General features: G+C 25.1%; 2 protein-coding genes across 8 annotated transcripts in view; one reads left to right on the forward strand and one right to left on the reverse strand.

Moving 5' to 3' along the window:
- Nucleotides 1-15,740, reverse strand: part of LOC148237367 (uncharacterized) — a 202,847-nt gene that overhangs the window by 111,674 nt on the left and 75,433 nt on the right. The gene's annotated exons all lie outside the window — the stretch shown is intronic.
- Nucleotides 1-15,740, forward strand: part of LOC148237369 (uncharacterized) — a 60,010-nt gene that overhangs the window by 38,653 nt on the left and 5,617 nt on the right. The window contains exons 1-3 of one of the 6 annotated variants that reach the window (XM_088205363.1): nucleotides 10,437-10,539; nucleotides 12,522-12,831; nucleotides 12,946-13,947. The exons of 2 other annotated variants lie outside the window; for them this stretch is intronic. In XM_088205363.1, the coding sequence (XP_088061489.1) occupies nucleotides 12,523-12,831; nucleotides 12,946-13,536 (900 nt within the window). In that variant the 5' untranslated portion in view covers nucleotides 10,437-10,539; nucleotide 12,522 and the 3' untranslated portion in view covers nucleotides 13,537-13,947. Of the gene's footprint in view, nucleotides 1-10,436; nucleotides 10,540-12,521; nucleotides 13,948-15,740 lie in introns of those variants that run through there. 3 more of the 6 variants (XM_088205361.1, XM_088205360.1, XM_088205359.1) reach the window with 3 other exon arrangements.

The following is a 15,740-nucleotide window of genomic DNA, read 5'->3' on the forward strand; positions in this document are numbered from 1 at the left end:
AATATTTTCTGAACATTTATTGCTAGATTGTAGATATTTTTAAGCACCCATCATCAAGCTTAAAATGCGCTTTATTAAATAAAATAAAACATTTTTAATTATATTGTATAACTTTGCGCTCTCTTCCCCAGATTAAAAGTTAAAATATTTAAATTACAAATATCGAACTTTTACTTAAACTTGAAGGCACGCCATCTGCTCGATAAAAATACATTATGCATACAAAAATACTCACATATGTATAATATATTATATCAATAGATCCTTAATAAAATATAAATATAAACATATAAGACTTTTCTTATTTTTCTAAACATCATTATATCATATGCCTGTATTAAAAATATCGATACAATTTAAATTCTGATTAAAACCATTGGGATAATGTTTTTACGCTTTCTTACAAGTAGATCTTATAAAATATATCATTATAAAATCGTTGAAAATACACATTGTATTTATATTTTTATATAGCAGAATGCATGAGTAATAAAATAAACAATAATGCACTAAGATAACAGTAATCTAATGATATGATAAGACAATACGAACGTGACTAGAAAATTAAATTGAAAAAAAATGAAATAAACCGTACCCGATTAGAAAACCGCAAAATACGCACAAACGCGCAAAATTGCTTTATTGAATTTTCTCATAAAGTGGTACGTGTACATATGTGCGTGGGAATTTTCTAAGCGACCGATTTAGTACCGAGTTAAAATCGTTCTTTGACTTTGGAATTGTTATGGCTAAAAGCTCTCCGCCGATTGCGAGTTCCATGCCAAAGCTCCGAAAAGCTCTAAAGATGCCTGACCAGGATTTTAGACAACGGAAAAAAGGTGGGAAACCATAAAAGGAAAGCTCCAACGGGGGAGCTTTAAGACGAAATTTGCATACAGACGGAACATGCAAATGAGCTTTCGAAAAAGCTCCGATTGCGGCTTGTGTGAGCGCTTTCATTTAATGTATGTGTATGCTTGTTTCTTGACAACTTTGATACAGAATATCTTGAGAAGATATTAAAATCATATAATTTGGTAAATATATCTCATATGAGATTTATGAGAAAACTTTTTTAAACATCTTGATATTTTTAGAACAACCAGAAACACATAATAAAAAGAACTGCTTAAAAATTATAATATTGCTATTAAACACATAAAAATGTATACAATAATGTGCACTTCATTCCAAAACCTTTACAAGCAAATCTAAATTATAATAAGAACAGCAATCTTTTTTTATACTTAAAATTATAAAATTGCACTTTTAAGATTTTTAAGAAATTATTCATGCTACATAAATAAAAAGTTTGATAAGCAAAAATAAATATAACATAAAAACTGATTAAAATTTGTTTTTATATATTATCAAATTTATTTTAAAATTATTTTGTACACACTTTACTTTCATATATTTTATTGCGTTTTCATAAAACGTATCAAATATTAATATAATACAACAGTTAAATTAACTATCGTTATAAGTGTATTAGTTTATTTGTGTTCCTATTTAAAATATAGTTCACATTTTCAGATTTTATGAAAGTTGTTAAAAGTAATTTTAGATGAACAATTTTAGAAACCCTTTAAAGTAATATTATAAGCTTAAAAGCTCACATATATAAAATATATTCTATTAAAATAGAAAAAAAAGTTTTTACTGTAATATATTACTACATTTCAGTTTTTATATTTTTTTAAATAAGTATATGCTATAAAAATCTATAACTAGGATTTTTATGGCTTTTATTAGTATACAAAACGATTAGTTTTACTATTTTGGATAATTCAAATATTTATTAAGGGCTCAATTTTATTTTCTAAAGCTTTTATTTGAGACGTTAATAAACTACTTCACACAAGGATTTAATTGTTCTATTGTAATAAAAAGTTTCTGTTTATTGGATAAATATATTTAAATAAAACATATGTTCTTAAACATTTATTTATTTTTAGTAACTCTGTTAAGTTTAAGTTTAGCTTTTGCTCTGGTAAATTTTGCCCTTTCAAATTAATAAAATTATTATGTATATATATGTAGCATAGAAGAAATTGTGAATTCAATACCAAGGATTAGTAATTTAGTACAATATAATAATAAAGCAATAATTGTAAAATTTAGTAAATTTAAATCAGTATCATTAGATGAAATTCATAACATATTATGTAAATTTAAAAAAGGAACTAGTACTGATGAACTAGATATAAGTATAATTAAAGAAACATGGGAAATAATAGGAACTAAATTAAATTATTTAATAAATAAAGCACTCTCCTTAGGAGAAATGCCTGAAAATTTAAAGATTGCTACTATTGTACCTATACCTAAAATAAAAAATAGTAAAAAAGTTGAAGAAATGAGACCAATCAACATGCTACCGTGTATAGAAAAAATAATAGAAGAAGTAGTAATCAAACAATTAAAGGAATTTATTACTTCTCAAAACATAATATGTGAACAACAATCGGGATTCAGAGAAAAGCATTCGACTGAAACTGCATTACAAGTAGTGATAAATGATTGGCTGTTGGCTAAGGATACAAACAAAATCATTGGAGCAGTTTTCTTGGATTTCAAGAGAGCCTTCGAAACAATAGACAGAAAAATAATGTTAAAGAAATTGGGGAGTATAGGTATAAGTGATATAGTTTTAAGATGGTTTAATAATTACTTATATAAAAGAAAACAAAAAGTTAAAATAAATAATGTATATTCTGAAGAGAAATTAGTGTCTTATGGAGTACCACAAGGGTCTAAATTGGGACCATTGTTATTTGTTTTGTATATTAATGATATAGTTAATAACGTGAAAAAATGTAAAATTCATCTATTTGCGGATGACACATTAATGTATTGCATAGGTGATAACATTAAAGAAATTGTAAATAATTTAAATAATGAATTAAGTATATTAGAAATATGGTTAAAGAATAATGTACTTAAATTAAATGAGAATAAAACTAAATGTATGTTTATTAATTATAAAAATGTGTTAGATAATAGTACCAAAATAGTAATAAATAACTCTAGTATAGAAATAGTGGATAATATAAAATATTTAGGAGTAATTGTTGATACAAAATTAAATTTTAAAGAACATTGTAATTACATTTAAAAAAAAATTAGTAGAAAAATAGGTTTATTATCTAGATTAAGAAATATATTAAGTTTAAATACAAAGAAAATAATTTACAATAGTATAATATTGCCCCATTTTAATTATTGTGCAACACTATTAAATATGTTAAATAAATTAGATAAACAAATGTTGCAAAAATTACAAAATAGGGCAATGAGAGTAATCTTAAATAAAAATAGATTAACTAATTGTAAAAGTATGATTGATAGATTAGAATGGTTGAATGTTCAAGAAATATTGAGTATGAATGTTTTAGTATTTATATATAAGTTAGAAAATAATATGTTACCAAAATATTTTAATAAGTATTTAATAAGAAATAAAGATGTACATAAATATAATACTAGAAATAAAGAAAATTTAAAGATAATAAAGTATAAGAAAACGAGTACGGCTAGGGGAATTATGTACGGAGGTTTTGATTTATATAATAGTCTTCCAAGAGAAATCCGAAACAGCAAAAATATAACGGGTTTCATAAATGGAATAAAAAAACACCTTCGTACATATAGAAATAAATTATAATATTAAGACTTTATTATTGTATATTCTTATTTTTTCTTTCTGTTATGTATTTTTTATATATGTTTACTAAATTTGTTAGATGTAAAGATTAGCTATTAAGCTAAATAAATTAATAAAATAAAAAAAATAAAATAATAATAATAAAATTCTTAGTTCTACCTTTTTAGATAAAATTACAAATTTTTATAACTATATTGATGCATAATAAGAAAAGTATTACCAATGTCAAAAATTTTATACAGGTTTCAAAATATTTTGTTATATAAAACTTAAATAAATCACATTTTTATAGTCATTTAACATATATGTCTTGGGTCTTAAGGTTGGCAAGTAAATTTTAATTAAAATCACTTCAGGTAGTTCAAGATAGAGCTATAAACAAATTATTAAATTTGCCTCACACAAAAGACCTATATGAAATCTAAATTTGTTTATAACTATTCCTACAAAATATAAATTAATAATAATAAAAAATAGGTGTATATAATTTGGTGTTTTTTAGCAAATTATATCAATATTAGCGAATCGAAATATGTGTACCACATTCTGGTTTTCATATTAATTAATTTTTTTTTTAATATTTTCATTTAATTTAAAGATTATTCAACTTTACATAAATTTATTTTGATACTATGTCAAAAACTGGTGTACTAAAATTTCACAACCATCCCATAAATTTATAGTATTAATTAATTCATTTTTAATAGGATTTATTATAGTTTTACATATAATTTATTATAAAAATAGATTAAATGTTTTTAATCCATTTTTAAATTATATATAAAAATTGTATTAATTTTTGTATTGACAAAAACACTTTTATTTACAGAATTATAATACGTTCAGTTTAATAATAACTCTAGACTAAGATCATCAGATTATATAAATATAATATAAATAATATAATTAGCGATGCCTCATATCCTTTATTTTGACACTGCACAAAAATTAAATTTGAGGTCATTGTTTGGTCGAAAATTTTTTGTGTGGATGTTTATGAATCATCGTTTAAATAATGCCCTTTGGTCGTCTCATATCCTTCCTCGATCGTCATCCAGTCCACATCAATGACTCTTTATACAAAACAAGAATATAAGTATTGACTTTCAATACTGTATTTTAACATTAAGATAATGAAAAGATATCTTCAAATGCGATAAGATAATAAAAATACATTACTCATATATCAAAATATTTTTATTATTCGAATCCAGTGAATAAAAATAATTTTAAAGTGGAACAAAGACTAATAAACAACCCTAAACATTTAGATCAAAACACGCGTTAAATACATATGTTTAGTGAGCACACAGGGCCGCATTAGTCGTTCACACGGCCGTGGGCGATTATGTTACGCCCCTCATTACGCGTTATGTTAGCACATTCGAGCCAAACAATTTATGCAAACATACCAATTCCACGATACTCAAATAATGATAGTATCATGTAAGTGCGATAATGACACTGTTAGAATGCTCGACGGTGTCATTACAGCATTCAAAGGTCGTTTCAGGGTTAATGGAGCGAGACGCAAGAACGTCTGTGCTAGTAGTATACGTTTAAATCTGAGAATTTCGACTCAAATACCGAGAAATATGACATTTAATAACAATATTTTAGTATGTTAGGCTTTATAAATATTTCTTAGTAAATAGAACAATGTAGAAACTCATAATCGTACAAATAAAAGATAATATATCCACAGCGTAATAAGATACCACATACACTTTCGATCACTTATTCTTACAAAAGGAGTAAATTCTATTGATTTTTTGAGCAGCTTGTTTTTGTTGATGTTTTACATTTAAAACAGGCTCAAATTCCGTTTTAAATAAAATAAAGAAAAGCCATAAAAAATATTAGTGTTTATGAAAAACGATCGCAAAAAAAAACCTTGAACTATTTAATAGTTAATATAGTTTAATCATTGCTGTTTCATGAAAACTAAATACATTATAAGTCAATCCAAAAATAAGATACTTTTCGAATATTTATCATATAGTAAATATTATATATCTTATTATAAATATATGTAAACAGAGTGGTTACTCGAACGACTTTACATACAAGCTTTTTTAAACACATTTTAATAAATAAACAAAAACAGTAACATACAAAAGCCTAATACAAAATGTCTCATTCATTAATTTCTTTGTAAGTTAAAATCTACCATTAAATTGAATAAAACTTGACTTGTTAAAAATAACGAGTATTTCAGTATTAAGAGACAAACATACATAAATCGTTTTTAATTTGCTTAGTCTTTTTCTTTTATGGGATTTAAATGTTATATAAACGAATTTATTTTATCTAGTTACATAATCAATTACAGTATTGAATATATCATATATTTAAGTACATCAAAAAATTTTATATTATATCAAAATTGTTAAGAAACACTTTTGTGTTTCTTAACAATTTTGATATAATATAAAATTTTTCACAAACAACATCATAGTCATTTTTATAGTATATTACAAGAATTAAAGATATAAACAGCTGATTAGCCGAATTCTTTATCTAGTGAATTCCACATAAAAATTTAAGCGCCAGATGTTTTAGCATGAGTAATGTTTTTTTAACTGGAATTATTTGTATAATAGATTTAAATTGTTGTTCAATGAATCTAAGAAATATAAAACTTTATCTTATCTTGTAGTAAATAAACATATTTAACAATTACTCATTCATTTTAAATTAAGTTGATAATAGAAATATGCAAAATTATCTTATCAATGTAAAAATGTACTTTGAAATATATCGTCATTTAACCGATAGTAAAAATATTTAAAATTGTCTAATCAATGCCATAATATAACTATCATATAAAAGTATCAAAAATAAATATCAGCTACTTTTTGCTTTGATATTATCGATTTTTAGTAATATAAAATACAGCAACTTAAAAAACTCAAATACGACTATAATTATATTTTAATATCAAATAGCTTTAATTAAAATCGTGATTACATTTTTTACAATACATATTATAAGACACGCCCATTAATTTTTCGGCGCAACATGCATATAATATTATGCTTCTTAATCTAAATTAAATTTTATAAGATCAACAAAAAAACTAAAAGGCACTTACAGACTGGTTTATAAAGTTATTATTTATTAGTGCACCTTATCATGTTTTGGAATCTCAGTGCGCCTTTACAAAGTAAATAATTCATACCACTCTGTTTGTATCAAGCTTATAGAACTCTTCATTAGCCACTTGAGCTTTGAAAGCTTTCGTTGGATATATGAAATTTGCATATACGTTACACGTAAAGCGCATCCTTCCACTTCCGTGAATTTCTTGTATAAAACCCTTGTTCCGAATTTACGTCATTAGAATGAATATTCCAAGATAGCAGATCTAAGTTCAACGGTTCAACTACTTTTTTCCTGGATACAAAGTGTTATACTGATGCATGCGGAAATATCTGATATTGAATATAGAATGATTCATTGAATGAACAGTCATTGTGCGATTACTTTTTTAAGAATCATTACATATTTTAATGTTATTATATATGACAAAGTGACTGATCTGCGATAATTTATTGTCATCAGATTTATAAATAGCTTGTATAAATTATATTAAAAAAAATAAAAAGCGATTGTTAGATTTTTTAATTATTTAAATAAATGGATATATGGCTCCAAAACTATTTTTTTTTCTCAATTTGAATAAGAAAAATAAAGTAGACAATAATTATAAATATTATATAAATAATTATTTATATATAGAATACGTTAATAATTAAAATCAATTATTATATTCATCTTGTAATTAAATTTAATCAAAAAAATACTGAATATTTTTTCGACTGAACAGTATCTTGGGTTATTTTTAATGGAACTTTTTGGTATTTCATAAAATTATATTTTTACATTATACTTCAGAAAATAAACTTATTACTGAAATGTTGTAGTATTTAATTACAAAAATACTAAATAACGAAACAATATTGTTTATTTATCTATGTATATTTCAACGATTTTATTTATATATGATATAATAGCCTTCATAAATTTTACTTTATTATTGTTTAACATCACAAACATATGACACAAAAAAAATACCACCACATAATTAAACCACTAACTCTAAATATATATACTTTGAATTTATTGTATTTTAAAAACAATCTAGAAGACATTTGCTGTATTAAAATAAAAATTTCATTTAATAAAAAAAATATACTGAAGAACATTAAGTTAATCTTTAGATAGAAAAAACCGGTTATATTAAAAACTAACTTGACCTTATTATTAATGCATTATATAGTTATTTTTTTAAGCTATATAATATATTTTAAGACAACTTTAAAGCGATCATTTAGATATATTATATATATTTAATTATATCTGTAACCAATGATTTTTTTCTTCTTCCTAATTAATGCAAATACAAAGTCACGAAGAGTGAGATTTGTTTTATTATTTAGTCAACATCTCTCAAAATGGATTACTATGTATCTTGTCATGTCAGATAGGCAATCTTACGTCTTGTCATGACCATGCCATTTCACGATCGTTCCAGACACGAATCTTTAATCATTGCATTTATTTTTTCAATACTATTTTATCTAACGCGACAGCAGTCAATTCTAAATTTAAAACATTGTCATCTGCACTTGCATATATGTCTCAAATGATGTCAGAGTACTTAAGTGCTGCCATTAATAATACTATACAAAGAGATCGTTTGCATATTTAAAATATGCATGAAATATCAATCGATCTATTGTTTTATGAGCAATGCGTTGACAGAATTGTTCACATTTAGTGTTACTAATACTTAAATATTATTAATAAAATATGCAAGGAAAAACCCGAGTTCCTCAAACAAATTGTTTTATCAACATATCGCTTGTACAAACGAAAAAATAATCTTATATTCTATGTATTTAGTGCGATAACTAAAATTTTTTTTTAAGCCATTTAAATATAATTATCGTCAAAGTATACTGATAAATATTGTTTTTAAATTATATGTTAATTATTATATTGTAATTAAAATATGTATATCAAAATCAATTGAATTTAAAATCATTATTACTTCTTTAAAGTAATTATTAAAAAAAACTAATATTTATATCTTAGTTTGAGTCCAGCTACTTTAAATTACGCCACTCACTTGCACTTAAACTTTAATTCAGCATCTTTTCAATGAAAATATTTTTGTTAAATAAAATATACTGAATTTTATAGCTTATTAAAAGTAGTCATTCAGACCACTTTTAATGAGCTTTTTTAAATCTTGATTAAATACTATTTTTTATATCTGAATTTTAATATTGGTTGGGCTATTTTTAATTGCACCACCAATTAAATTAATTTGTGTATTCACACTATTCGCAACACATATAAAGTAAAAATATACCAAAATTATATTTTTATCGACTGAATGGTTTAATAATATTATTGATATATATTTTTGAAATAAAACATTTGGATGAACAATAAAAGTGGGCTACTTTTAATTGTACCACTAATTGAAATAAATACAAATAAAAACATTGATAGTGTAAATTTAGGTTTGAATTAGGCTACATTTAAATTTATTTATTTTTTTACGATAGAACATACTAAAATTATTAAAAAAATTATAGTTTGATTTTCAAACTCTTAAATATATATCAATAAATTGTAAAAATAGTGCAATTTAAGCATAAAACAAATATACAAAAATTGCTATATTTTTACGATAGAAAATACTGAAATTTTTAATAAATTTTTATAGTTTTATTTGCCTAATTTATATTTTTTTCATGAATACACCAATAAAGCAATTTTCATATAAAAAAAAATAAATATTGTAATTAAAACATAAAAAAAGGAAGATATTTAGTATTCGATTGAATGGTTATTGAAAAAATAATTAGTAAAAAATCAATCAGACGGGCCACGTAATAAATTATATATACACAATGCATATAAAATAAAATCTTCTATAGTGAATATTATAATTTACATTAAGTTTCTTTTATACAAAAGTATATTTTAATGTTAGTATAACTATTGTATTTTTAATAATTTTATTTAATATTAACAGTAACAATTCAATACAATATCAATGGAAAATTACAAAAATATTTAAATTAAATTTTAAAAAAATCTGTTTGAGTTGGATGACTTTCAATTGTGCCACCCCTTAAAATAATAATACATACAAAATTAATATATATTTTTACAATATGATTTTGTTTCAAAAATTGAATACAAATAAAATTTATATCTTAGAAAATAAAATAATTTCAGCTAACTATTTTAATGAACATAAAAAATATCATAATAAGAAAAACAACATCAAAGTTGCTAATTAATAGAAACAGTAATGTAAATACATTATATAAAATTAAGGCATTAAATTTTATGAATTAGTATTAATAATGAACGCAATGTGTACTACTTAAAGGCTGTTAAAAATTAAAAATAATTTTAAATAAATTAAAAATATTTTTAAATAAGGTTTTTTTTTTATACACCAAAAATAATTTTATCGAAACACCATCAAATGTTGGTATGCAATTATATCCTTAAAAAATGTAAATCGGGCTATTTTTAAATGCACAACATGTCCTAAATCTAATAATTATTTTTCCTCTTAAAATTTGCAGGTAAATAAATTTTTAATTCTTAAAATCCCATGTACGTGCTATACGTACAATATACAATGCAAATACATCATTCGATTTTACTACGCAAGTAGTAAAGTGACTCATTCAAGATAAAACCCGTATAAATATACTGTGTTTTCCACTGTTCATTCATCAAAGTATTCGAGTCGGTCGAACGATACAGACGTGCTCGCAACGAGAGTTATAATATTATAAGTGCAAGTGATACTAAATCAATAAATATTATTCTAAAAAGTAAGTAATTTCTATGATAAGAGTTAGTTAACATACATTATTGTGTAAACAATATGAAAATTGGTGTCAATGTCAATGTAAAACAGTGATATGGACAAGTGTTATGTTTTTTTGCTTTTCATTGTGGAAGCAGAAAAAAAATACAATCTGATGTTCAACAGTGACATTGTGACAGGATTTCAATTGTTTAACGTCCGTTTGAACGATTTGTGTCTGTGATTCGACTGTGACGTATTGTAATAATATGTTATTTATTGTTATTGCATCGTAATGACAAATTATATTTTATTTTCTTAATTTGTCGTAAATCTAAACTAGTATGTGAAATCATAAATATTGCATTATTTGCTCCCTTAAACAACATACTCAAAATCATTTTGCTTATTGATTATAATATATGTACAATGTAACGTTGTATAAATTGAATTCACTTAAAACTGATTTTTTCGCTATAGATCATGATTATGATTTTTTACAGAAGAAAATTAATATTTTCATTAGTGGCACAAGGCAAGAATATTCAATGTTATTTTATATTTTTTCTTCAGAGTCATAATAACGATTGTCGTCATATTTATTTATTAATTATTTTTTTATATTTCTAAGTATATCTATGTATATGTTATATATACATATGTATATACGTTCTGAAGGGAGAATACGGTGGCTTTTAAAGCAAAATGGTCTTTGCTATAATTAAGGCTTTAGCGGCAAAGACCAGCCAGTCGATGTTCCGTCGTCTACCACCGGTTACAATTTAGCTATACCTCTAGCTATTTCAAGCCATACCTCCACTAATTCCAGCCTGATTAAATTATTATCGTGGCTCTTTTGTGCTACCCATTACAATGCACAATTCCTCTAATAGCACTTATGAAAGTCCAAGGCGAGAGATGAAAAAGTATATATTGTGTTTTTATTACTATTTCGACTGCAAAAAATTCTATTATAATATAGAGGCCAATGTGTTTTGTTGAAATAATGTGCCAGTTGAAACCACACGTTTACCGCAAAACTGAGTTATCTCCTTTATAAGATATGGATCGACAAATATTTATTTAATTTAGGAATTTCATAATATGTTATTGCTTGTAGCACAGCAATGTTTTAACAGCGTGAACCACAAGTGATTACATATTTGATAATTAATTGCTATAAATATTGCTAATTATATTATTTAAATATGTTTATTGGTTATGTGATATATTAAAGGAATAGATTACTAGATTTTTTTAGGCAGAATTTATTTTGCAAAAAATGTTATTCTCAAAGTAAAATATCAACATTTAAATTGCTTTATCACTATTATTTTTTATTGCATTTTGTGATTGATTATGATATTCTACGTTAGATTAAACATATGATTTTATAAAATTGATAAAAAATATGTATTTTTTATCGAATGGTTATAACATATTATAATAGTTTTTGACTTGGTTTTATAATTATGAAAAATACAAAAATAAAGTATTTTATATATTTTTTATTTGATTAAAAATTCTACGTATAATACGTATATTTATGCTTGATTTCACTGAGATTCATGGTTTGTTATATGCTTCAAATTATAAAAGTAAAATTACACGCAGATTTATGTTATCAATAATTTTATGTACTAACTAATGACGTGAATAATATTGTATTTATTCAACACATTCTACAAACGCGTTAGAAAAATTTGGGTTATTCCAAAACATTGTATAGTATATAATATATAACAGTTACCGCAAACAATTCTAAACGTGATAATTGACTTTGTTTACCAACAAGAAAATATTTGTTTTCTTAGCCAATCAATCAATTTACATGATCCAAAACCTTACTTATGCCAATACAATATTTTTATTATTAAGCCTTTTTCATATATTTATCAAAGCAACCTATTTTGTGAATATGTTTGAGCATGATTGCATCTAAAAAACTAATAATAGCATATTTGTGTGAGCTTGATTACTAATATATAACTTTTTTTTCTTTTCCAGAATGTCTACTTCATACAAGATGATTATATTCCTGATGGTGCTAGTTCTTAATCTAGCGTTCGCTTTTAACAGCGATCGATTGGAACACAAAGAAGAACATGAACACGAACACAACCGACACCATGTCAAACGACATGCTCAAGACGCGAACGAAATAAGAATAAAACGAAGACACTTAAGACCCAGACAAGTGTCTGAAGAAGTGGTAGATGAAGATATATTGAAAATCTTTGGATTGCCCGAAAGTCAGAAGCAAAAGCGTCAAGTTCCTTTTTATTCAGCGCCTTATCCTCAATACAGCCAAAGCACGGTAGTTCCAAATGGAAATCAAATAAATAACTTCTACCCCCAGTTCTTGCCTTTTTCGACTGGAGGTGTGCCTTTTCCCATATTCGTACCCATTCTTATCTGCTTAAATCCGCAGAATCAAGGGCCAAACATCACTGACAGATTCAGCTTCCCAGACGACCCAGAGGTCATTGCGAATAATGCTGCAAACGCCGCAAATCAAAACAACAACAATAATAACAACAACAATAACGTGCCGATTAGAAGACCAGTTTATAATCCGATTATAATTGACACTCCAACTGGCATATCTTTGGAACCGGTGAGACCTTCGAGACCAAACTCAAGACCGCCACCACCGTTGGTTCATTCGTCCAACACACAAGGGTCAAGTTCTTCTAATGTACCATCGAATCAATTGAGACCTTTGAACAGACCATCAACGCCTGCTCAGAATCGACCATCACCACCTGTTCAAAGCCAACAATATCCTCAATCGATCAACAATATAGACTCCAGTCTTCAAGGACAAGCTTCTCAAAGACCCGACGTAACGCCTTGCTTATACGCCACTATAATGTGCTGCACTCAAAACTTCGACACAAACAGACTGGCAACTTGCTTCAGAGAAAATAGATGCCCTGGACCATTCTGGGATGTGCATCCTTGCGACACAGATTTTGGTAGAATCGCAACTAGAACTGCTACCAGAAACAGCTTCGTCTAATTTTATATATAATTAAAATCATACACAGAATGTGATATTCATCAAATCGAATAATTTTGGCATCAAATATTATTATATACAGTTTTTTTGCATATTAAACTTGCCATAAAAAAATTCATTGCATTTATGTAATACGACTTTAGAATATTATTTACTCCACTTTTTATATAAAATAAAAAGTGTCAGAGTTACTATTATTTTATTTGCATAGTTTAAGTTAGCTTTTATGAAATTTACGATATTATAGTGTTTAGTGGTATACCCAAAGTTATTTATTTTGTATGTGTTCAGAGCGTTATCCACGCATTGTGGCATATTTCGAAATATATGGCAACTTACTGCTTATGAGTTACTTTTATATGATATTTATTTTGTATTTGTAATAATATTGATTAATAAATTAATAAGAAAGACAGGTTTATATTCATTTGTAACAAAACAGTCAGCCAAGTTTAGAGGAAAGACAAAAAATCTATGGATTGATCTGAAGTTTTAATATACCGATCTTTTAACAGACAAAATTGTACCTACGTAAATTTAGTATTTATCAAGTCTGTAAAATCAATTTTAAGAATTTGTTAATGTTTTCCAAATGTGGGATATTTGTAGCACACGGATTTTTACTGAAAAATTATATGAAATATTTACATATTAAGTGAAAATCTTAAAATGCTATGAATACAAATTAAGAAAAAATAAATTAATACAAATTAAGATATAAAAATACATTTTTATGATTTATTAATAAGATTACTATAATATTAAATTACTAAAATATTTTAATATTGAGATACAATTATAATATTATTATACAATTATTATAATATTATAATATGAAAATCCGCATGCTATAAAAACAATTATTATTATCAGATATCAAATTACTGACTATCACATATCATAATGCATTTTTCATCAATGCATTAAGTTTTTATAAAGTATTTTAAAGTTTAAATATTAAAAAAATAATGTAAAATATATTTTCTTCTTTACAAAATTTAAATTTATATTATAAAAATGTATTTTTTTTTCTTAATTTGTATTTTATATTTATTTAATTCATAAAAAGTTTATATTATAAAAATGTATTTTTTTTTCTTAATTTGAATTTTATATTTATTTAATTCATAAAAAGTATTAAATTTTCTACTTAAAAAATCATGATTGATATCTTGTGATTAAAACTCTGGTAAAAATAATTTAATAATGCAATATCATCATTAATTATTAAAATTTAATTAAATATATATTTTCAGTAAAACAACATATTATATGAATATGTTTTTTTATTTCTAAATCATTTACCTATTATTATTATTTACATATTTTTTTGTAAGGAATTAGGGCTTAATTTGATATTACTATCTATGTACTATTACTTGATGTTCAAAAAATAAATCGCACATATGTTCAGAAATAAAATATTTCGCCCTGACCAAATTTTTTATAATCCATAAAAATGGATCATATTCTTTCTTCAATTATGACGTAAAGAATCAAAAGCCGAATTATCATATTTTGGCAACCAAAGAGTTCAAAACACAAAAAAATTATATTAATATATTGACGCTGTTTTTTGTCATTTACCAGCACGAGATATAGTCGGTGTTTAAAACCCACACCACCTGGGTTCAAATCCCACATGAACTCTTTGTTTTTTATAATTTTATCGTGTCTATAAGATCGGAATTAGTGCTATAAAAACAATCTTGTTGTAACTATCTATTGCCAGTGGCGTAGCTAGTGTATTTGACGCCCAGGGCGATCCTTAAAATTGCCGCCCCCCCCCTCCATACATTTTTTTCAGGATCATAAAATCAGCATTTCTTAAAATAATAAATTGGTTATTATTAAGATATTGTTATTCGTGGATTTATATATGATTTAGTGCATTCAGGTTTAAGAAACATGCCGCCCCCAAGCAAGTGCCGCCCGGGGCGGCCCGCCCTCTCCGCCCCACCATAGCTACGCCACTGTCTATTGCTAGCATATTTTTCAATCGAACCTCTCTTTATTTTTAAGTCGTCCCCAAAAAAATTTCCCCAAAAGATGTTCCATACTTAAATCAGTGCCTCCAATTGATAGTATTATACCAATCATGAATATAAAATTTAGCTGCATATAAATAAATCTCATGGCACTTTAAGAAATCTGCCATACAGTGTTTAATCAAACCCTAAGCCCTCATTGATTTTGCTGAACTC

This window comes from Plectrocnemia conspersa, unplaced genomic scaffold (genome assembly GCF_051122295.1).
Source record: "Plectrocnemia conspersa isolate PC_06_02 unplaced genomic scaffold, ASM5112229v1 ptg000002l, whole genome shotgun sequence".
Taxonomy (NCBI): Eukaryota; Metazoa; Arthropoda; class Insecta; order Trichoptera; family Polycentropodidae; genus Plectrocnemia; species Plectrocnemia conspersa.